Genomic DNA, 25,432 nt, shown 5'->3' on the forward strand with positions numbered 1-25,432 from the left:
CTGCACTCATACTGCTTCAGAATAGTCAACACTTACAAAGCAAAAAAGCTTTCCAACTGTTTTGGTTGCAAGCAACATGCAGATTTTCCTGTGAAGTCAATTAGTATTTATCAGGTTAAGTAATAATCCATGAGAAACAGCTTAATTTTCCCTTCCACATTCAGGGCCTCTCAAAGGAGCATGGATATAATGCTACAATTTGAGATAATCGCTGTTTAGCTATTCAAGACAGGCCTTAACTGTTGGAGGCGGTGATTTTTTAATTAGTTTCAAATCCACCGACATAATTTGCTTAATCCATTGCTCTTTATTACTGGAGCGGAAATGAATTTCTGTTTGACTTCCACAGGAAATAATTCAGTTCAAATATTTTCAGTTACAGCTTAATTTCTTCATCAGTCAGCTGTGACAAGAAGAGCTCTCAGTGAGGCACGGTAGATCAGGCTGGCTTTCAGACGGTTTTGTTTGGATTTCAAATCTGCTACTTTATAATTCTGCTCAAAGTTCTTTTCAATTCCATCAGTGTGACATGAACGTCATTCAAGAGTAAGACTACAGCATTTTTAAAAATCTCATTTTCTGCTAATAACTGTGTTTGCAAACTGCTCCAAGGTGGCTGAATCTGGCTTGACCATTTTTTAGTGACCCAAAAGGCTGTGCGTTTTCTCATGTGTTTTAACACCTCACAGCTGCAAAACATTTGTCTGGGAATGGTGGAAAAAGACTGTCCATGAGATGAGAGAATGAAAGACCTATTCATCATGAGAGAGTGGCCCTTTGTTTCAAACCTAGACTATAGTGCAGATGGTGGACAGACATCCAGAAAAACAGCATAAAATGGCTGCAACACATGAGGTCAGGTTGCTGCAGTCTAGAGAACTGGTAACCTGGTCAGTTGGCAAGAGAATCAGGGAGTCTTACAATCGCGAACCATGGTCTGGTGTGAGTACCTTTGTTTCTTTTAATCACTTAGGGGAAAGGCAATTTTAACTGTTAAGAAGTATATTAATAGGGATAGGTTGGTGCAGACTAATAATTAGAAATTATTATGCAATTGAATCTATCGTAAATTGCTTGTATTTCCTTTGATTATTTTAAGTAAAGATAAAACCTAGATAATGTGAGAAAAGAAACATCCTGAGTGTGTATGTGTTTTTTTTTGTCTAACAAGTTTGAACTGTAAAGTGTAGATACATCTTGCAGGCTAAAACCTGCCTTAATTAAGATAAGTCCTACACTACGCAGATGTGACATGCTTTTTGATTGCAAAGCAAACTGAGACAGTGTGGCAAATAAAGCTATTACTTACTGTCGCCTAGCATTTAGATTCTAAACTCAATGTAGGCTTTGCGCTGATGGGAGGCTAAAATGGCAGAGCATCGTGCCACTTCTGAGCAAATATGGGTTACGGGGAAAGGGCAGGGGAGCGGGGCTAATTGGATAGCTCTTTCAAGGAGCCGGCACAGGCACGATGGGCTGAATGACCTCCCTCTCTATGCTGTAAGATTCTATGATATCGCACAAGGTGAATATTGTCATCACCATCAGTAATGTCATGTTCCTGTGGGAGCAGAGGGAGTAAATTAAATGTGACGCTAATGAGGCCGGCTTGCTATTTTTCCCCTCCCTGTGATGACTTCCGCAAATATTTCTTAGAGGAAAACGACAGAGTCCATTGCAAACAGCGGTCCCCAGCAAGGTTCTGCATGCTTCGGTAATAAGTAAAACATAAAAAATTGCAGCAAATATTTTGGAAGATCAATGGGGCAGCGGCAGTAGTGCAGAACTAGTGCATGTTTTTGAGAAGTTCAATCAATCACTTACCCTTTGCCTCCATCGCTTGGGAATCCCTGTTGGTAACCATACGATAGCTCGACAGGTCTCAAACCACTGAAATCAACAGAGACACGATCAGAATTAGTACCAGGAAATAGTCTCCATTTGAAGGTTAAATCACAGATTCATTTTGATCATTGAGTGCGCTTGGATCTTAGCTGCTCAAATATATTTGGGAGTTTTCTTTTCATTCTAAGCTAAATGCAGGTTCCTGTTTTTCGGGCTGTGCTTTTGTTATTATTATCTTATCTGTTCTCACTCTCTCTCAATATCACACAACAGCCAGATTACACTGTCTCAATCGCTCCCAACTTTTCCCCCAAACATTCCCACTGTTCCAGATCTCTCAGCTCCAAACACCAGGCAGCAGTCACATTTATACCCTAATAGCTCAAAAAAATGTTCGTTTTTGTTGATTGTTTTGTGCTTTTTGAGGTGCTTTTTGCCCAGCCCTGTTGTTGTTCACAAGACTCAATAAAACCCCAGTTAGTTGAGTCTAGGTCACCCACGATGAGGTATGCAGTTGTGAGCCTAGTGGACGAACTGGTAATATGTGGTGTGATTGTTAAACCTTTGTTAATAAACCAACTAGTTCTTAATAGCAATGTGTTGCTATGAATTCTTAAGCAAAGAACCAATGAAGCAAATACATTAAAGTTACAGAGATAGGGAGGGGCGAGGCCATGGAGGGATTTGAAAACAAGGATGAGCCAATGTACATCAGCGAGCACAGGGGTGATGTGCGAATGGGATTCGGTGCAGTTAGGATATCAGCATCAGAGTTTTTGATGAGCTCAAGTTTATGTAGGGTGGAAGATGGAAGGCTGGCCAGAACAGCATTGGAATAGTCGAGACTAGAGGTAACAAAGCCATGGTTTTATTTTGAACATTCTGCAGAGAATGAAGAATCGTATCAACACCACTGTATGTTTTTGTTGGGTAATATTTACAGAAAGAAATACATTGCAGTTACATAGCACCATTTACATCCTCAGGGTGTTTCAATGAAGTAATTAATTACTTTTGGAGATTGGGCGGGGAAGTGGAGTTGAGGTAGAGGATCAGCCATGATCTTATTGAATGGTGGAGGAGGCTCGAAGGGTCAAGTGGCCTACTCCAGCTCCTATTTCTTATGTTTTTGTGAAGTGTAATCACTGATGTTTTTGTTGGCAAGCGTATCAGCCAATCTGAACCGACAATTATATAAATAATCACTTCATTTGTTTTGGTGGTGCTGGTTGAGGGATAAAAGCTTGTCGGGATACCAGGTGAACTCTAATACAAAATCAAAATACTGCAGATGCTGGAATCTGACATAAAAACAGAAAATGCTGGAAATCTCAGCAGGTCAGGCAGCATCTGTGGAAAGAAACAGTTAATGTTTTAGGTTTGTGACCCTTCATCATAACTGGAAAAGTTTGAGATGTAACAGATTCTTAAGGAAGTGCAGGGGCAGTGAAAGGGGGAGGGGAGGGAAGAACAAAAGGGAAGGTCTGTAATGGGGTGGAAGGCAGAAGAGATTAAGAGACAAAAGGGATGATGGGCAAAAATGAGATTGGTGATGGCACAAGTTAAGGATCAAAAGATGAGTCTAGATAGGGTGTGAATGGTGAAATCATCACCAGCTGTCATGGGAAAGAGAAGGATCACAGACCCGAAACGTTAACTCTGTTTCTCTCCACAGTTGCTGCTTGACCTGCCGAGATTTCCAGTATTTTCTGTTTTTATACCAGGTGAACTCACCTGGACTAAATTCAAATAGTGTCATGTGAGCTGCCAATTCACCTCAATAGGCAGACCGGGTCTCAGCTTATTCCAAGTATCTCATTCCAAAAGGCAGCACCTATTCAATACTGCACTGAAGTATAAGCCTAGATAATAGCCTGCAAGTCTGATGTGGGATTCGATCCCACGATCTTCTGACTCAGCTATGAGAGCGGTCCCACTGAGCTGCTACTTTCACTTGCTTGTACTGCAATTTGCATTCATCTGTAAAAGGTTATGGGTAGCTCCAACGTTAATTGCTGGGCTCTCAATTACAAGAGCAAAGTTTAATTGGCATCTTCGAGGTGCAAGGGATGATTCTGCCAGTCTCAGCTTGAACATGACAGCAAGAAAGGGAAATCGAGCCAGAAAGAGATCCCGACTAATTAACAGGGTCATCTGGTGGGCTGACGAAAGGGTGGGATCAGCAGCATAAGTGGAGCGATCTATAGCTCGAACAGTCTATAATTTTGACAGACAAGGAGTGTGTGGATGCAGGAGGAGACAATAGGTCACAAATGCAACCGAAGGGATTTAGTCAGACTAGTTGACTACGGCAATTATATGCTGCAACTTGTGCAATATAGAGCTGGAACAATGAGCAATAGAGTGAAAGGCAGACATGTGCTTATATTCTGACTTCACTGGCTCCTGCTGCAATGGAGTTTGAATCACCTTAGGTTGATCTTTAAGGCAACAGCCAATTAGTGAAAGGCTTCTGCTATATGAATTAACTGGCAATAAATCTCACAATCAATTTAATGCTATCTCTAAAATGTGAAAAAGCAAACAAAATTCTAAATCGTGAGGGGTTTCAACAAGAATAGATAGAGGAAAATTGTTCCCATTGGTGGAAGGGCCGAGAACCAGAGAGGACACAGATTTAAGGTGATTGGCAGAAGTCCAAAGATGACATGAGGAAAAACTTTTTTACGCAGCGAGTAGTTTGGATCTGGAATGCACGGCCTGAAAGGGTGGTGGAGGCAGATTCAACTGTGGCTTTCAAAAGGGAGTTGGATATGTACCTGAAGGAAAGAAATTTGCAGGGGAGTGGATCTAGCTGAAGTGCTCTTGCAGAGAGACAGCATGGGCTCGATGGGCCGAATGGTCTCTTACTGTGCTGTAACCATTCTATGATTCTAAGTTACAACTTTTTGAAATTCATATGTTGTGCGTGAAATTTCCACTCCCAATTATTTCACAAGATCACAAGAAACGGCTCATCTTAATACATCCATCCAGAACAACCCCAGGCTCCACCCATTGCTGCATCTGGTTGTTTCTTAAGTGATTCCGGATTTTTGGCTCCACCATTCTGGTCGAAAGTTCATTCTAAATGTTGATCTACGGGAAAAAGAACCTCCTTACATCAGTCATGAAGTTACCTTTTCCTAGTTTAACCCTGTGTCCTCTTATCCTATTTCTGCTCTTTAATTTAAAGTGGTATTCTAGAGTAACCTTCACTGTTGTAATGTATGAAACACGACAGCCAATTTGTGCTCCACAAACATCAATATGATAATGACACCACTTTCCACTTTCTGCCAATAGGAGAAACTTCCCGTAACTTCTACCCTCTGTTTTGTAGCCACCTTTCAATCCATTCTGCTACCAGGCCCCTGGTTCCACATGCTCTTACATTCTGCGTGTCTTTTATGTGGCACCTTGCTGAAGTCTTTCTGAAAGTAAAGCTTTTTGTAGACAATGTTGGATGGCGGATGTGCCCAGGGAAAGCCTTGTCAACCCAGTAAGCAATTATATTTCAACTCTCTGCTTGAGACCGGTCTACAGAGGGTTGAGTATGGTATCACGTGTTGAAACAAATACAGAGGACATTATTACATGGTCAACACAATTTCTACCAACCCATGGGGTTGCATTTAACATTAACAGCCTGAAATGTGAAGTCAATACCATTTAGTTCAGTCAATTAACATTAATTCAGCTTCACTGAATCAGCGAAACAGCAGCTTGACCATGGGGATTAAAATCAACTCCTACTATAAAATAGTTTCAAGGGACTTTATTAGATCTGATTTAGATAAATGTTGATAATTATGGCACTCTGAATCTCTATCCGAGATTCTTAAGGCAGACACATGGGTCTATAAATTCAGCTGCGCAGCGTCGGTTTTTCAGGCGCTAACCAGCCTACTAGAATTGCACCACCCGCCATATTGGTAAAGGAAAAAATTGTTGTGCAGTGCCCATACCTGAAACAGGCATTAAGCCCCTTTGCAAACTACAAGATTGCACTTAGGAAAACCGTGCCTTGAAATCACCTGTTACTGAAATATACTTACCTGAACGTGGAGCTAACAGAAGCAGGAATGCTTCTCCTGACACCACCATTAAAGAACATCAGCTGTCAACCCCGCCTATTCCCCCCGATCACCACCGCTCCCTCACACCGGGCCTCCGATGCCCCGGCTGCCAAACTCCCTATTGGGTCTCTGTTTCCCCCCCACCAGCCTCCACTCACCCCCTACCAGCCTTGCTCTCCCTTGGCCACATCTTCCAAAGACATGACATCAGGTTCCACATGTACACTGATGACTCCCAACTCTACCTCACCACCACCTCTCTTGACCCCTCCACTGCCTGTGTGCTTGTCCTGGAAGAACCGCAATTAAACATTTGAAGCCACTGTCTTTGGCCCCTCCCCCATAAACTCCATTCACTCACCATCGATTCCATGGCCCTCCTTAGTCATGGTCAAGGTGGACGCACACTATTCACAAGCTCAATGTCCTTTCTGCCCCTGGGATGAGCTTCCCATCCTATATTCTCCGCATCGCAAAGACCGTCTGCTTCCGCCTCTAACTTTCCTCGTTCCTACCCCACCTGCTGCTGAACCCCTCGTCCATGCCTTTATCGCCTCCATACTTCGCTGTTCCAAACTCTGCTGGCCCATCCCCCATAAACGCGAGCTCACCCAAAAATCTGCTGCTCATTCCAAGTTTCCCAAGCACATTGTTGTTGTTGCTTTCCAGTTCTCACATCAACCACACTTGTATCCTTTCTGAGATTACTAAAAGTGCTATTTTATTTGCCCACCTGTGCTGAAATGCCAGCAGTTTTGTGCTGTAGGCCTACATGCACTAGAAACGGGGTTAATGTTGCCGAAACTCAGTTACCTTATATAGACATGAGATTGTGCTCCTTTCACTCTGGACTGGATTCAAATCAAGGGTTTAATTACCTAATCCTAAGAAAATCTTTATGCTTAACCTTGGTCTTTGTGTATCCCCCGAGTCTATCCTAATCATTGTAAATGTGGTGAGTACCTCAAAGGGCTATAATCATCACTGTGATTTCTGACAACAGTTCATTTTACTGTTACTGACATCAGAGGTAAGTAGTATTTGGTTCTATTAGTCCCTGACATATATTAACTTCCTGAACGGTTTATCCTCCAGTGAGTCATTGTGCCATATTTGAAAGCATTTCAACATAAAATTCATTCATATGCAGTACTTTAGGCCATGAGCAAAATGAAAACAATATTTGATGTACTGGATCAAATTCCCAGAATGGTGATGTTCTAATGGGATGGGAGGATGCATGATCTTTTATGTGCTGAGATTTGAGGGCATGGTAGCACAGAGGTTATGTTACTGGCCGAGTAATACTGACAATCTGTGACACAAGTTCAAATCCCACCATGACAACTGACATTTATTCAAATTATTTATTTATTTAAATTAAATCAGTTATTTAAATACATCTGGAATAGAAAAGCCAGTATCAGCAATGGTGACCATGAAACTACTGGATTGGCGCAGGGTTTCTAAAACACTAATGTGAGTTTTTACCCACTAATTTTCTTTAGGGAAGGAAATCTGCCGTCCTTACCCGGTCTGGCCTATATATGACTACAGACCCACAGCAATGTGGTTGACACTTAACTGCCCTCTGAAATGGCCTAACGAGACACTCAGTTGTATAAGGCAGCTCACCACAACCGCCTTCTCAATGGCAATTAGGGATTAGCAATAAATGGTGGCCTTGCCAGTGACGCCCATTCAGTGAATGAATTCAAAAAAAGAGATTGCACCCTCTGCAACAACCAGACTCCTTTTTATAGCTAAGGAGGGAATGCAGCAGGTCAAGGAGGCCTCTCACTGGCCAAGCATGGCAGAGGGAGAGGCCTAAAAGCACGGTCCTGACCCATCCTTTTGTCCAAGGAACGGTGTACTCTGCAGGGCTCCTGAATAGCAAGTATGAAGGACAAAAAAGAATTGACTGGAATGGATGTCAAAGCTAAACTTAAGCTGAGTTACTCAGTCATCGATAACTGCTCACATGACTGGAATTCGATGTGCCCACAGTTTCAGCTAAATGCTAACGGATAACCAGAAGGCAACAAACCTGCTGAAATTCATTCTGATCTGGCAAACTTCCCGTGTTAATTTTCAGTCGTGGGTCAGCACCTGTTAAAATAATAAACAAAACATAACAAGATTAAAACAGAAACAACTGGTGCCTTCTGATGGTGCTCAGATTTAAAAAAAATAATGAGTAAAAAAAATTACTTGAATCAAATAATTTTTCAAAATCCAGATCAAGACACAGGAAGTACGGGCTGAATTTTCAGGCCTCCCGATGGGAGTTACGGTAGCCCGGAGCTGGTGCCTGCCCGCGGTGCTTCATCTTCAGCCGCAGCCCCTGTCCTGATTCTAATGAGGCCGGGCCCTCAAAATGTACTGCACCTCACTCTGGTACCACTGCTGCCACCCCAAGTCCACTGAGGGAGGAAACTCACCCCTGTATGTTCTCATTGAAGATTCTTACAAAAATAATGAAGAACATTTCATATTTGAATTCCATGCCAAGCCTACAATGAGTGCCTTGGAACATCAGCTAAAGTCTGTACAATAGAATTTACAGCACAGAAACAGGGTCTTCGGCCTAACTGGTCTGTGCTGCTGCTAATGCTTCACATGAGCCTTCTCCTACCCTACTTCTTCTAACCCTATCAGCATATCCTTCCATTCCTTTCTCCCTCGTGTACTTATCTACCTTCTCCTTAAATGCATTGGTGCTATTTGCCTCAACTACTCCCTGTGGCAGCGAGTTCCACATTCTCACCACCCTCTGGGTAAAGAAGTTTTTCTGGAATTCCTTATTGAATTTATTAGTGACTATCTTATATTTGGTATCCTATCTTATATCCTAGTTTTGGACTCCCCTACAAGTGGAAACATCTTCTCTATGTCTATACTATTAAACCCCTTCATAATTTTAAAAACCTCTATTAGGCCATTCCTCAGCTTTCTCTTTTCTGGAGAAAAGAGCCACAGCCCATTCAATTCTGATAGTTATAACCTCTCAGTTCTGGTATCATCCTTGTAAATCATTTTTGCAGCTTCTGCAGCACCTCTATATCCTTTTCGTAATATAGGCGACATCAGTGTCCTCGTCCAGGTTAACATCCCCAGCATTGAAGCACTGACCACTCTCGATCAGCTCCGTTAAGCAGGCCAATAGTTCGCATGCCAGACACGAGACTCCCAAAGCAAGTGCTCTATGCAGAGCTCCCTCACGGCAAATGAGCCAAAGGTGGGCAGCGGAAAGGTTACAAGGACACCCTCAAAGCCTCCCTGATAAAGTGCAACATCACCACTGACCCCTGGGAGGCCCTGGCCAAAGACCGCTCTAAGTGGAGAAACTACATCTGGGAGGGCGTTGAGCACTTCGAGTCTCAACACCGAGAGCGTGCAGAAATCAAGCGCGGGCAGTGGAAAGAGCGTGCGGCAAAACAGTCCCACCCACCCCTTCTCTCAACGACTGTCTATCCCACCTGTGACAGAGTCTGTGGCTCTCGTATTGGACTGTTCAGCCACCAAAGAACTCACTTCAGGAGTGGAAGCAAGTCTTCCTCGATTCCGAGGGACTGCCTATGATGATGATGATATCCTTTTAGTAATATGGAGACCATAGCTTTGCAAATTCTTTTTGTTCAGATAGGGGTTCAAATACAATACCTTTTGGCTAAGGTACACAGGCTTTGATATTACATTTCAAAGACTTATCAGGAGTACATACTTAATCAATCCTCATATTCAAAGACAGCGTGGCAGAAAGAAGAGTTGTGAGATTGCCGCTGACTCTTAATTAGTACCAATGGGCTGCAAGATAAAGAACTGCATGAAACTGCGACAATTAATATCCATATTCTGCATCGTAATTGCTTAAGTTCTTCAAAAGTTATCATTTAAGTAGTTAAACCAAATTTGCTTTAAGACAAATAAGTAGAGAAAATTGGAGCTTTTACAATTTAGCAAAACATGCTTTATTACGTATTACAGCACAAGCATGTATCAGTGAATAATTACCACTCAGTGTCACTTTGCGGTCACTCCACTAAGTTCAAGTAATAATAATGCCCTAAAACAATGTGGTGCAATACGAAGCCACATAGACAGGAATCATATAATAGAATCATAGAATGGTTACAGCACAGTAGGAGGCCATTCGGCCCATCGAGCCCGTGCCGGCTCTCTGCAAGAGCACTTCAGCTAGTCCCACTCCCCCGCCCTTTTCCCGTAGCCCTGCAAATTCTTTTTGTTCAGGTACTGAACCAATTCCCTGTTGAAAGCCACAATTGAATCTGCCTCCACCACCCTTTCAGGCAGTGCATTCCAGATCCTAACCACTCGCTGTGTAAAAAAAAGTTATTCCTTTGGTTCTGCTACACTGGTACTGAACTAACTGATCGCAGTCAAACTGGCAATGGAGGAGCTATAATTAGCCTCAGTATCCCTTGGCACTGGGGAAATGATCAGCCAGAGTTCCCACGCCTAGGGGTATATTGTCAACTTGTCACCGGGGCGTAAAACCTTACGTTGTGGATAGGCCGCCTGTTACAAGAGCCGACCGTATTCCATTTGCATGGAAATAAGAATGAGGTGGGCTCCATAAGGGACGAGTGATCAACAACACCAGTCTGTGCCCTAGCAGCAAGTTGAAAAACGACCCCTGACCTCTATCCAGTGACCTGCTGCTGGAGAGTGCATGGAGTGAGTTTGACAGTGATGCCACCTGGAATCAAATAGAATGCCAAACATTCATTGTAATCTGGTGTTACATCATAAACTGCAAAGTATCTCACTGACCATAAGCATTGAAAATGTGCGAATACCTCAGAAAGACCATTCTTCAATTTATCAACAGTAGAACTGTCTGCATTACTTGGAGACATTAACACAGTTGAGGTGTTCAAGCTTTTGGCAGGATAGTCTATACTTGAGTAAAGCCTGTCAGAAGATATAAATGTTTTGGCTATCTATTAGCAAAGCCTCCAAATAATCATTGATAGATTCTGTTAACTTGACTCTTACTGAACAATTGGCCAATCTCATTAAAACCTGCCTGGGAGGCCTTCCCTTGTGATAAGTCACATTGCAAGAGTCGAAAAATCCTTTCCATATTATAGACAGACCATTGTGAGTGGGTATGATCTGACTCAATAGTTCTGGAAAATCTGCCATGTGATCTGAGATCAGTGGAAAAGCAGATGTTTTATATGTGAACAATGAGCTGAATTACAATTTGTTAAGGAAGTTAATACATTAAGTCGGGTTTTGAAAGTAGTGATGTATGCACTTTAATGAGTTGAAAGACAGCTGGTTCACCCCCGCCCCACAAAATTTTCTTAGAAACATAGGAACAGTAGTAGGGCATTTAGCCCCTCGAGCCTGCTGTGTCATTCAATGAGTTCATGGCTGAGCTGTGACCCTAACTCCATAGACCCGCCTTTTGCCCCATATCCCTTAATACCTTTGGTTAACAAAAATCTATCAATCTCAGATTTAAAATTTACAATTGATATTGCATCAATTGCCATTTTGCGGAAGAGAGTTCCAAATTTCTACCTCCCCTGGTGTGTAGAAGTCTTCTTTCCTTTTCTCATGTTGAGTGTGATGGTTCCACAGGTACTGATCACCCGCTCAAGTGGCCATCCTTCACATATGAGCTGAGGTAGGCTATTAAATTTCAACAGGTATCACAGGCAAGGCCAAACCTGCCCTCTCCTAATGTCCTCCAACGAGCAGGTTCCAGCAGAGGATAGCGATCAGCTGTAGGAACTCTGGCTCAACTTTCCTCTCGTTAGCCCAGAGGCATTCGGGCCAATTGTAGTGACTCCACCAACTTCCTGACTGAGATGAGCTAAATCAGCACAAACCGAGGAAAAAATCTGGGACATGCCAGCTCAGTTCTTCAACATACATTATAATTACTAAATGAGCCCTCAGGGAGCAATAAAATCTTTAATAAGACAAACATATATATATATATATTTATTGTATTTTAAATTTTCTACTTATTCATTGAAAACTCATAGTGCAGGTACATACAATCTGTTACCCCTGCATGCGGTGCTGTGAGAGCTATTTCAATGATCAAGGTATCCGGCTGTGCGACTCAATGGCCCTGAATTTGCAGTCGAAGGCGTATCTCCAGAGTACGCCTCCGACCCACGAAACACTTCAGAACTTACGTCCAGGCTCCCCAGCTATGGCTGTCAGGCGTGCGCCTGCGTAAAGGTCCACGGATCCCAGGGACGCAGGCGGTTCGAAGGGTCCCTGGGATCACGTGGGCCAGGTCCTCCAATCACAAAGGAGGATTCCATTGCAGTCATTTTCTTTCTTTATCAGTAAATAACCGTTTAACATTGTTGTTGCCCAATTAGATTAATCTAAGGGTTAAGTCATGGAAGGAGAGTTCGGACACGTGTTATGCTCTTCCTGTACTATGTGGGAACTCAGGGACGCTTCTGGTGTCCCGGACGACTACGTGTGTGGGAAGTGCATCCACCTGCAGATCCTGACAGACCGCATTGCAGCACTGGAGCTGCGAGTGGATGAACTCTGGAGCATCCACGATGCTGAGAATGACGTGAATAGCACGTTTAGTGAGTTGGTCATACTGCAGGTAAAGGGTACACAGCCAGATAGGGAACGGGTGACCAACAGGAAGAGCAGTGCAAGGAAGGTAGTGCAGGGGTCCGCTGCGGTCAGCCCCCTGCAAAACAGATACACCGCTTTGGGTACTGTTGAGGGGGATGACTCATCAGGGGAAGGCAGCAGCAGCCAAGTTTATGGCACCGTGGGTGGCTCTGCTGCACAGGAGAGCAGGAAAAAGAGTGGGAGAGCGATAGTGATAGGGGATTCAATTGTAAGGGGAATAGATAGGCGTTTCTGCGGCAGCAACCGAGACTCCAGGATGGTATGTTGCCTCCCTGGTGCAAGGGTCAAGGATGTCTCAGAGCAGGTGCAGGACATTCTGAAATGGGAGGGTGAACAGCCAGTTATCGTGGTGTATATAGGTACCAACGATATAGGTAAAAAAATGGGATGAGGTCCTATGAGACAAATTTAGGGAGCTAGGAGCTAAATTAAAAAGTAGGACCTCAAAAGTAGTAATCTCAGGATTGCTACCAGTGCCATGTGCTAGTCAGAGTAGAAATCGCAGGATAGCTCAGATGAATATGTGGCTTTAGGAGTGGTGCAGAAGGGAGGGATTCAAATTCCTGGGACATTGGAACCGGGTCTGGGGGAGGTAGGACCAGTACAAACCGGACGGTCTGCACTTGGGCAGGACCAGAATCAATGTCCTAGGGGGAGTGTTTGCTAGTGCTGTTGGGGAGGAGTTAAACTAATATGGCAGGGGGATGGGAACCCATGCAGGGGGGCACAGGGAATTAAAAGGGAGACAGAGGCAAAATATAGAAAGGAGAATAGTAAAAGTGGAGGGCAGAGAAACCCAAAGCAAAAAACAAAAAGGGCCACATTACAGCAAAATTCTAAAGAGGCAAAGTGTGTTAAAAAGACAAGCCTGAAGGCTCTATGCCTCAATGCAAGGAGTATTCGGAATAAGGTGGACGAATTAACTGCGCAGATAGCAGTTAATGGATATGATTTAGTTGGCATCACGGAGACATGGCTCCAGGGTGACCAAGGCTGGGAACTCAACATCCAGGGGTATGCAACATTTAGGAAGGATAGACAGAAAGGAAAAGGAGGCGGGGTGGCATTGCTGGTTAAAGAGGACATTAATGCAATAATAAGGAAGGACATTGGTTTGGATGATGTGGAATCGGTATGGGTGGAGCTATGGAATACCAAAGGGCAGAAAACGCTGGTGGGAGTTGTGCACAGGCCACCAGACAGTAGTAGTAAGCTTGGGGACAGCATTTAACAAGAAATAAGGAATGTGTGCAATAAAGGTACAGCAGTTATCATGGGCGACTTTAATTTACATATAGTTTGGGCTAACCAAACTGGTAGCAATGCGGTGGAGGAGGATTTCCTGGCGTGCATTAGGGATGGTTTTCTTGACCAATATGTCGAGGAACCAACTAGAGAGCTGGCCATCCTAGATTGGGTGATGTGTAATGAGAAGGGACTAATTAGCAATATTGTTGTGTAAGGCCCCTTGGGGAAGAGTGACCATAATATGGTAGAATTCTTTATTAAAATGGAGAGTGACACAGTTAAATCAGAAACTAGGGTCCTGAACTTAAGGAAAGCTAACTTCGACGGCATGAGGCGTGAATTGGCTAGAATAGATTGGCAAGAGATACTTAAAGGGTTGACGGTGGATAGGCAATGGCAAACATTTATAGATCACATTTATAGATGAACTTCAACAATTGTACATCCCTGTCTGGAGTAAAAATAAAACAGGGAAGGTGGCTCAACCGTGGCTAACAAGGGAAATTAAGAATAGTGTTAGATCCAAGGAAGAGGCATATAAATTGGCCAGAAACAGCAGCAAACCAGAGGACTGGGAGAAATGTAGAATTCAGCAGAGGAGGACAAAGGGTTTAATTAGGAGGGGGAAAATAGAGTACAAGAGGAAGCTTGCCGGGAACCTAAAAACTGACAGCAAAAGCTTCTATAGATATGTGAAGAGAAAAAGAGTAGTGAAGACAAACGTAGGTCCCTTGCTGTCGGACTCGAGTGAATTTATAATGGGGAACAAAGAAATGGCAGACCAATTGAACAAATACTTTGGTTCTGTCTTCACGAAGGAAGACACAAATAACCTTCCGGATGTACTAGGGGATCGAGGGTCGAGTGAGAAGGAGGAATTGAAGGATATCCTAATTAGGCGGGAAATTGTGTAGGGGAAATTGATAGGATTGAAGGCTGATAAATCCCCAGGCCAGGATTGTCTGCATCTCAGAGTACTTAAGGAAGTGGCCCTAGAAATAGTGGATGCATTGGTGACCATTTTCCAACAATCTATCGACTCTGGATCAGTTCCTATGGACTGGAGGGTAGCTAATGTAACACCACTTTTTAAAAAAGGAGGGAGAGAGAAAACGGGTAATTATGGACCGGTTAGCCTGACATCAGTAGTGGGGAAAATGTTGGAATCAATTATTAAGGATGAAATAGCAGCGCATTTGGAAAGCAGTGACAGAATCGGTCCAAGTCAGCATGGATTTATGAAAGGGAAATCATGCTTGATAAATCTTCTGGAATTTTTTGAGGATGTAACTAGTCGAGTGGACAAGGGAGAACCAGTGGATGTGGTGTATTTGGACTTCCAAAAGGCGTTTGACAAGGTCCCACATAAGAGATTGGGTGTGCAAAATCAAAGCACATGGTATTGGAGGTAATGTACTGGCGTGGATAGTGAATTGGTTGGCAGACAGGAAGCAGAGAGTCGGGATAAACGCGTCCTTTTCGGAATGGGAGGCAGTGACTAGTGGAGTGGCGCAGGGCTCAGTGCTGGGACCCCAGCTTTTTACAATATACATCAATGATTTGGATGAAGGAATTGAGTGTAATATCTCCAAGTTTGCAGATGACAGTGAGGAGGATGCTAAGAGGCTTCAGGGTGACTTGGACAGGTTAGGTGAGTGGGCAAATGCATGGCAGATGTAGTATAATGTGGATAAATGTGAGGTTATCCACTTTGGTGGCAAAAACACGAAGACAGAATATTATCTGAATGGCAGCAGATTAGGAAAAGGGGAGGTGCAACGAGACCCGGGTGTCATGGTTCATCAGTCATTGAAAGTTGGCATGCAGGTACAGCAGGCGGTAAAGAAGGCAAATGGCATGTTGGCCTTCATAGCTAGGGGATTTGATTATAGGAGCAGGGAAGTCTTACTGCAATTGTGCAGGGCCTTGGTGAGGCCTCACCTGGAATATTGTGTTCAGTTTTGGTCTCCTAATCTGAGGAAGGACATTCTTGCTATTGAGGAAGTGCAACGAAAGTTCACCAGACTGATTCCAGGAATGGCTGAACTGACATATGAGGAGAGACTGGATCAACTGGGCCTTTATACACTGGAGTTTAGAAGGATGAGAGGGGATCTCATAGAAACGTATAAGATTCTGACGGGACGGGACAGGTTAGATGCAGGAAGAATGTTCCCGATGTTGAGGAAGTCCAGGAGACACAGTTTTAGGATAAGGAGTAGGCCATTTAGGACTGAGATGAGGAGAAACTTCTTCACTCAGAGAGTTGTTAACCTGTGGAATTCCCTGCCGCAGGGAGTTGTTGATGCCAGTTCATTGGATATATTCAAGAGGGAGTTAGATATGGCCCTTACGGCTAAAGGGATCAAGGGGTATGGCGAGAAAGCGGGAAAGGGGTATTGAGGTGAAGGATCAGCCATGATCTTATTGAGTGGTGGTGCAGACTCGAAGGGCCGAATGGTCTACTCCTGCACCTATTTTCTATGCTTCTATGAATCCCCTGACATGCAATGGAACCTCCAAATAATTAAGCAATTAGCACAATTCTAACAACCATAAATATTCTGATTTTCAAATTTAATTAAAAGCCCTTTCATTACACCAAAAAAAATAAATATGTAATTTTTTGAAAAATAATTTTCAACATTTTAATCGGGGCCAATATTAGCATAAACTAATTTTAAGTGTTTGTGCATCATTTTTTTATTTTTAAATATTGCATTTAAAATTTATAACAACCCTTACACTGATGAAAACAGACCCGAAGCCTGCTTTTACCAGCCACAAGAGTTTTTTGGGCAATTGCCGGACAGTTGTTGGGCAAATAATCCAATTCTGCGCCAGCGAAACAGATTTTACTTTCGGTCGGTGGATCTGTAAAGACATGTCTTCACAGATCGCAAGTTCCAGCTCGTGCAGAAACCTGGAAGTTGCGGGGCCTTTCCGAAGGCTTACGACGGCGTATGCTGAGCGCGTGCCATCGAATGCATCGTAAATTCTGGACCATCCTCTGCTTTTCTATCACCCTGTAATTGTACATTTTGACCACAGGGCTTCCACAAATTGCACAAAATACTTTCTGAATTATTTTTTACTTCAACATTGTTTCTGAAATTTCTGACATCCAAAAGAGTTACACAATAAAAACAGGGCAGTGACTGCGGCATTATTTTAATTGTGCTGCTGCCCCACAGCTGGGATGAAAATTGGCTCCAGTGTGTATTTCTACATTTAATATTACTCCAATTTTCAATAAAAGGCCAATAGTTAAATTATTCAGTCATCTAATTACCTGGCCAGTGTTTTATTCAGTTAGAAAAAGTCAATGCTCGTGGCTTACACCTGTGCGATTGAGGGGAAGGGAAGCGCAGAGAGAAAGTTACACATAGAGGGAAAGACAGACCAGCAGTTTCTTTCCTCAATCTAATTGTATTTCTTCTTTAAACAATAACTTGAACTTTGAAAGCAAGTAAGTGGAAGAGGGGATGGGGGAACGGGCAGGCCACAGGGGTTGAGTGGATAGCTCAAAGGCGAAAGAGGTAATAATGGTTATGGAAATGAGGGGTGGGAGGAGGGGCTAGTGGGAAGGTGATGGGGTGTGAACAGATGAGAGAAGTATGAGTGATTGGGGGAAGAGATAGGAAGGGTGTTGTTGAATCCACATTTTCACCACAACCCCCATCCATGAAGTGCAACTTTCAGTCATTGGTTGCATCTTTTTTTGCCACATCACCCAAACAAAAGAAAAGAAGGAAAAGGCAGAGAAGAAGAAGATGTCAGAGAAACAGAGAGTGAAGTGAAGAGAAGTGGAGAAGACAGACAGAAGCAGACGCGAAGAGACAGAGAAACAGCTACATGAAGACAATAGAGACAGGTAAATGAGTACTTTACGACGGATTAGATACAATGCCATGGGAGTTTAAATAGTTATATTGAGGAATGACATCTGAGAATCTCCACCTCCAAGTTCTCAATTTTTTGAACCATTTTTTGAACGTTTTGGGCCTGATTTTTAATATTGTACCTACGTCTCCTTCAACTTTTCCCCTTTCATCTTCATCTGCGACTTCACCTCGGCTCCGCTCCTCCAGTTCAGTGGGCAACACCACAGGACACTTGCTAGTTAAATATGTATTTATGGTTATATTAAAGAGCTTTAAGCCTTCTTTCCAAACTACTGGTTGTGGTCTTGTGAAAATGATGGATGTCTCCTTAGTTGCAAAACTAATTCTGTTTCAGAAAATACTGAAGGGAAGTACGTCACACTTGTACTTGACTAAAAAAAAACTCAAGAGACATCCGAATTTCCTCTCTGGAATTAAACAGAATCGAGAGGTTAAATAAAATATTCAACATTTTTCCTCAGACACTGATACTGATTTGTTTGTGGTCATCACTAAGCATTTAGATACCAGGCTTTACGATATTTATTATGTGGCATGTTGCCAGACACTAAGAGCAATAAAGATAGCAGTGGTCCCAAGTCTAACATCAACTTCAAACTGACCTCAAACTCTTAACTATTACATAACCCGCAAACCGCAAACTCAAAAGGGTAGAGCAAATGCCATTAAACAGACACATTAAATTTATTTTACATGACAGTCGCAGAACCGCACACCCCTTGCCAACAATATCATCTGCAGTGCCCAACTGATGGAATACTAGATGACTTCCACTACTCATTACAGAATGCGGGTCTCAGCATATTCACTGCTAATTCCTTTAAATCTTTGACATTAGGCTGTTCCATGCATTTGTTACGAGGAAAGCCAAATCCAAATTAAATACATTAGCGAACCAAAATGTACATCTGTCGTGGTAAACAATTTAACAAATAAACGATCTGACACACTGGGGGGGGATTTTAACATTTTGACGTGCTGGGAACAGGGTGGGGTGGGATCCGATCCCTGACTTGGGGGGGGGGGTGGTGGTGGAGGTATGATCCCTGATCCCAGGGACGATGGGGTTAACAATCGCTGACCTGGGGAGGGGTGTGTTTGGAGGGGATTCTGATGGTGTGGGAGCTTGGGGGGGCCGGGAGGACGCAGTCCTGCTCCTCCAGGCCCACAAGGAGAGCCCCCTAAGGCTGCTCTCACCTCGCTGTAGCTGCCGGGTTTCCTGAGGCCCGGGAAACCCAGCCGGCCACAGTTAAACCTGCAACGTAGGTCAAATTTGAGTCTCATTAACATATTCTAAATCCCAAGCCGTCTCCTGGGAATGGGTTGGCTGCACGCCCCTTGTCCAGCCTGAGTTGGCTTGTTGGATCTGGCTTCCTGACACAGCTTCCATCGTTTGATCATTTATCCCGCACCCGCTCCCACTGCTCCCCCATGTTAAAATTCCCTTCAAATTGTTACCTTTAAATATCTTGGGCAGAAATGACTGAAATTGTGGGTTGATGACTTGGACACAAAAAGTGATTAACTAAGAAAACCAACTGGGAAAATATGATGAACGTAGCCCCCTCTTCACCACAGGTACAAAGAGATTCTACAATTGAATGTTCCCTGGAGTTTCCCAGCAGAATCTGAGCAGTAACACACACCAGCAGTGTAGTTAAAATCACAAGTGGGATTTGAGATTGTCTGCAAATCTAGACAGGACAGGGAGTTACAGGAACGACAATATTACTAGAATCAATAATTACTGCTCAAATGGATTGCTTTCAAACACAAAGTTCCTCTGTGAGAGTGCCCCAGCCCATGAACCTGCAGCAGATATTTGATTCTCTAAGCTATTTGCTGTATCAGGACAATTATCGGCATCCGCCGTTAGTTTGACTTACCCTTGGCCGTTTAATTGAGATTATATTTTTCGCCCCAAGTTGCCGAAAGTGTGAGCTAATAACGGAGCCACAAGGGAAACCGAGCACCTGGCACCTGAGTGAACACAGAAAGCAACTGTGTATCTCCTTAACCAATCAGTAAAAGGATTGTGAAATTAACAGCGCAAGGACTGAGAAGGAAGTGACAATTCAGGCACAGAAAGAAAAATAAAGAGGGAAAAGAAGATTGGATTAAGAGAGAGAGAAAAGAGATAGAAAGGAAAAGTAAGAAAAAAGTTTAAATTTAAAAAAAATGTAAATCTCCAATAACAATTAAAACCTAAAGGAATATAATTCCACACTTTTAATAGCTAATTTTCAGTACCAGAGTGGCTGTTTAGCAGTAATGAACACTTAGCATGTCGTCAAAAAGGTGCTTAGACTGAAATGTAGAGCACTTAATTTTCTGCGGCGAGTTTAGTTCATTTAAATACAGCAACTTCACGCCATTCAATACATTTCAATCGTGAGGCAGATAGCGAGATGCCGTTTTCATGAAGCTAACGGCACAGAGGCGTATCTCGAACAGCAATGTTTGGATTTCTGCGTTTAACTTGCGTCTGCCATCACCTGAAGTTGCAGTAGCATTTGAGCATAAATAACGGCGAGCGCCATGATATTGCTTCTGTGTAGTGCCTTGGGATGTGTTTCTGTATTAAATACGCCGTGTAAATTAATGAAGTTGTTGTAAATGTCTCACAAGGGAAAACTGATTATCCCTTTATAAATTGTGTACTCCAGTCTAGATCTCTATCAATTCCCTTTGTTACACTGACTCCAACTGATACATCTTGATGATTGTTCAATTGCAGGTCTGGAAATATGTGCATCAATTTGCATTATTCAACCAAATTCTCTATTTATTTCTATCTCAGGTCCCCTTTGCCAGCTTCCACTTGCTGCTTATCTTTTCACTAATGCAGCTGAACATAAAATGAATGGGTTGTAAATGTAGTTATACCCTGTATATTTAATACCAAAAGCCAATAACCACAGGATAATTATGTTCTTTTCCTTTAGAATTTGAAAACCTCAACATTTTGTTGGACCCTGAGCTTAGGGTCCCAAATCCTATCTATTACCAAGACTGTTTACTCCCAGCTCCGCAACCTTGACTATCTATGTCCTCCCCTCAGGTGCTAAGATCCTAATCCACGCTTATCTCACATCCAGACTCAATTGCTCCATATCTGTTACATGAGCAACACAAATTGTGATGAGGAAACAGGAACGTAAATACTGGATAACACCAAATTCATTAAGAATGCGTCATTAGCAAAATAAATCTCTTTTATTTGTTTGCAATACGCAATGCGACCAGCACGACAGCTACAGCACTGATCTTCTCTCTTTAATGGTCGTAAAGGGTATATAGTTTGGGTAGTCAGCCTAGCTACAAATGAGCATGAGATTACATCCCAAAAAAGTGGTGTGGGTACATAACTGGACAATTATGTATAAAGGGTGTGAGAAATGGTGATGCTATATTATTATGGTTCTAAAGCTTTTGGTTGCAGCACTTTGTGAGGACAGTTCCGAAGAAGTGGTGAACTCTGTACAACCTATGCCAGTACTGATATGAAATAAACAGTGGGCACTAAGAAAGAACAATCAGGAAGGAGATTCTCATTCTAACATTTCAAGCAGGAGACGTCTATGTTTAGCACAGGCTTAAACATCACTACTCCTGGGTGCAGGCAACTTTTCTTTCTAGTCACAAGTGTCACACAAGAAGCACCTGGTGTTAGGCTGAAAACTGTTAAACTGGTAAAGGAACTAACTGGCCAATTATTGTCCAGTGTGCAAATAAGAACATTATTTTTTAACGATGAGGCAGTATGCAATTACTAAACACCAACATAATCACATCAGTGTGCCAAGATCACTCGGCTGCGATTGGGAAGAGTATGATAAGTTTGATGGCCAAGTACCTGCTCCCGAAGGATTTTGCCAGAATAATCACACCGGTGAAGAATCCCACTCTTTATTCCCCCGCCCAAGCTGTTCATTTAGGAATATTTTAGTGCATTTAGTCACTGGGTGTCTCCCTGATGGAGCAGTTTCTCCATGTAGCACACAGCAGGCATGTGTTGTGTATGTGCAAGGGTGCACCATGCAAAAATGTGTGAAACTAGGCAGCTACGAGTTGTACAGATACCAGACCACCTTGCGGGTGCTGCAGGTGTTTGTGAGATCCACTGTAGTGGACTCAAATGCCCCCAGAATGTAGTACCCATTGTGTTGCATCTGCAAGGGAGAAAAAGCAAGACCCTTGAACCAGTGAAGGGGTGACATTCTGGGCAGGCTACTGCTGCAAGCACACGTGTAACGGGCAGGACTGCAACCAAGCTCCAGGTCTCTGTGGGAGCTCCAGGTGAAAGCTCAGCTTCCAAGTCTGATTCTTTGATTTTTGGCGGGTCCTACTTTTCATCCCACCGGTGCTGAGACTGAGACAGACAACTGACACGCTTCCCTCGCCAGCCATCATTATAAACATCTCGGGCGGTCCTGCCAGCCCATGCCAACAAGCCAGAAGCTGAACATATCATGATCAGTACACCCTCAGCAATGTTCTCAGTTCTGAAGAGGGTCGGTGAGAGGTTTTGCTGGAGGAGTGTCTCGCCATTGGGGAGGGGGTTGCAATAGGAAAATCTCAAGGAGCAGGAAGGGGATCAAAGTAAAATAACACATGCTGAAACAAATACATTTAAGGAACTATCGGATCAAAGCAACCAGCTGTCCATTCAGAAATCTAAAGAGCATCAGAAAAAGAACATTATCTAAATATGCATTAGAAAATCATTAGTATTCAATATGCATGCTGTGCACAATGAAGGGGATTTGTGGAAATGATATGTTATCCCGGTCGGCACACTGATACAAACATTTGCAGAGAAGGGAATGATGAAAGGATCGTGCTTCATGCCAGGTCAGGGAACGATGACTGTACCTGGCTCTAAGGTGCAGAGTAACCGGGGCGCAGACCGTGATATGCACTTCCTTTTCTGTAGGACATTACTGATTACACTGCCGAGGCTGCGATTCCTTTTCCTAAGGCACCTTCCAGCATGTCTGGCTGAATTCAGGTTCAGTACAGGGAATTGGTCTGGGTTCATGCAGAACCAATTTGCAGCACCACCAGATTAAAAAAAACGAATCAACTCTTTTAAAAGAATGTAAAATAAGCCGCAATAACAGCAATGCAACTTTCAGATAGCCAAACGCCTCTGCTTTTTCCTTTACAAAGTCACGGGATTTCTCTCTCTCTCTCCAAGCTGCACAGCCAGAAATGAGCAGTTTTATTCTATTCTGCTCCAGTACATCAGGCAGCACAAGCCAGCCAGCAATGTAGCAAAAATAATCACATTGCTCCTCCTCGTTGCCAACTTGGGCTGCATGACATCACCCCCTCGTGGGGAGGTGTTACCGACACACTGGGGGCTGTGACTGGTCAGATCCACACACAATAAGAACATTTCTTTTTTTTTATCCTCCCGCCTTCTTGAATTGGGGGAACCGCTTCCTTCCCATTGTCGAGTGGCGCCGCCAGTTTGCAGTTACTGTTGCAATTGGTGAGCCTGCCCGATCCATCAGCAGAATTTGCAACAAAGTCCTTTGTATCGTTATTCTGACACATTGCCACGTTACGTTAAACTCAAAAGTCCAACTGACAAGAGATGAATCTGCGCCGGCTACAGACAGTGAACGGGGCTTTTGAAAAGCATTTTACACTTGGAACACATAATTGCAGATTTAATCATTGTGCGTTCCTTTCACGCAACCTGACGGTGTCGTTTCTAGGTGAGGCGTACGCCAGACATGAAACCGAGAGGATTGCGTTAATACATTTTTAATTCTACTCACGCCGGGGCGGGGGGGGGGGCGGGGGGTGCATGTTCCAGCTCCTTACGTCTTGGACTATCCCCAACCTCTGAATTATTCAGATTAGAGCGGGGGATTGAGCCGGAGATCTGTAATCCGTGTGTCAGGCACCCTGGACAGTATATACCATCTCTGGATGTGTCAAGCGGAGAGTATTGATCAGTTAAAAACACAGGGTGGTGGTTCCCAAAAATGCAGGATTATTATATCGGGTTTTGCTTTTTAATATTTACATAATAGAAAATGGATAGCTGGATAAGGACAATAAAACATGCTCCAGTCTCTAGAGTATCATACCACACGGAAAGAGGTCATTCAGCCCACCGTGCCTGTGACAGCTCTGTGGTAGAGCTATCCAATTAGTTCCACGCCCTTGCTCTTCACCCATAGCCCTGTAAATGATTTCCCTGCAAGCACTTATCCAACTCCCTTTCAAAAGTTGGTATTAAATCTGTTCTCACCACCCTTTCAGGCAGTGTATTCCAGATCATAACTACTCGATGCGTAAAAGAAATGTCTCCCCATGTCGCTTCTGGTTCTCTTGCTAATTACCTGAAATCTGTGCCCTCTGGTTACCGACCTTTACATAAGAACATAAGAAATAGGAGCAGGAGTAGGCCATACGGCCCCTCGAGTCTGCTCCGCCATTCAATAAGATCATGGCTGATCCGATTATGGACTCAGCTCCACTTCCCCGCCCACTCCCCATAACCCCGTATCCCCTTATTGTTTAAGAAATCAGTTCTTAAGTGAAACTGGAATCAGTTTCACCTTATTTACTCTATCAAAACCCTTCATGATTTTGAACACCTCCATCTCTTAACCTTCTCTGCTCTAAGGAGAACAATCCCAGCTTCTGCAGTCTCTCCATGTCACTGAAGTCCCTCATCCCTGATACCATTTGAGTAAATCTCTTCTGCAGCCTGTCTAAGGCCTTGATATCCTTCCTAAAGGGTGATGCCCGGAATTGGCCACAATACTCCAGCTGGGGCCTAGCCAGTGTTTTATAAAGGTTTGGCATAACCTCCTTGCTTTTTACTCTATTCCTCTATTAATAAAGCCAAGGTTCCTGCATGCTTTTTTATCAGCCTTCTCTGATTTTCCTGATTTTCTCCAATTGAATATTGGGAAGACCGAAGCCATTGTTTTCAGTACCCTGCCACAAACTCTGCTCCCTAGACGCTGGCTCCATCCCTCTCCCCAACTCCTGTTTGAGGCTGAACCTTGGTGTCATATTTGACCCTGAAATGAGCTTTCAACCACATATCCGCAGCATAACTAAGACTGCCTATTTCCACCTCTGTAACATCACCCGTCTCCGCCCCTGTCTAAGCACATTCGCTGCTGAAGCCCTCATCCATGCCTTTGTTACGCCTAGACTTGACTATTCCAACGCACTCCTGGCTAGCCTCCCACATTCTACCCTACATAAATTAGAAGTGATCCAAAACTCGGCTGCCCATGTCCTAACTTGCACCAAGTCCTGCTCACCCATCACCCTTGTGCTCGCTGACCTACATTGCAGATTACATCAAACTCAGAAATGTACGCCTCGATTTCAAAATTCTCATCATTATTTTCAAATCCCTCCATGGTCTCACCCCTCCCTATCTCTATAATCTCCTTCAGCCCCACAACCCCCCAACATGTTTCTGCTCTGCTAATTCTGCCCTCTTGAGCATCCCTGATTGTAATCGCTCAACTATTGGTGGCCGTGCCATTTGTTGCCTAGGCCCCAGGCTCTGGAACTACCCGCCTCTCCTCCTTCAAGACGCTCCTTAAAACATACCTCTTTGACCAGGCTTTTGGTCACCTGTGCTAATTTCTACTTATGTGGCTTGGTGTCAAATTTTTATCGCATAATACTCCTGTGAAGCGGCTTGGGACGTTTCATGACAGT

The 25,432-nt window shown here is 43.5% G+C and overlaps 1 protein-coding gene across 1 annotated transcript in view; it reads right to left on the bottom strand.

Moving 5' to 3' along the window:
* LOC139228026 (TBC1 domain family member 30-like) overlaps positions 1-22,766 on the bottom strand; it is a 103,574-nt gene extending 80,808 nt beyond the window's left edge. The window contains exons 1-3 of the mRNA XM_070859174.1: positions 22,601-22,766; positions 7,972-8,033; positions 1,825-1,890 (exon numbers count right to left, since the gene is read on the bottom strand). Of these exons, the coding sequence (XP_070715275.1) occupies positions 1,825-1,890; positions 7,972-8,033; positions 22,601-22,766 (294 nt within the window). The remainder of the gene's footprint in view (positions 1-1,824; positions 1,891-7,971; positions 8,034-22,600) is intronic.
* Positions 22,767-25,432: the final 2,666 nt, after the last annotated feature.

The sequence above is a fragment of the Pristiophorus japonicus genome, chromosome 17 (assembly GCF_044704955.1).
Source record: "Pristiophorus japonicus isolate sPriJap1 chromosome 17, sPriJap1.hap1, whole genome shotgun sequence".
NCBI classification, from domain to species: Eukaryota; Metazoa; Chordata; class Chondrichthyes; family Pristiophoridae; genus Pristiophorus; species Pristiophorus japonicus.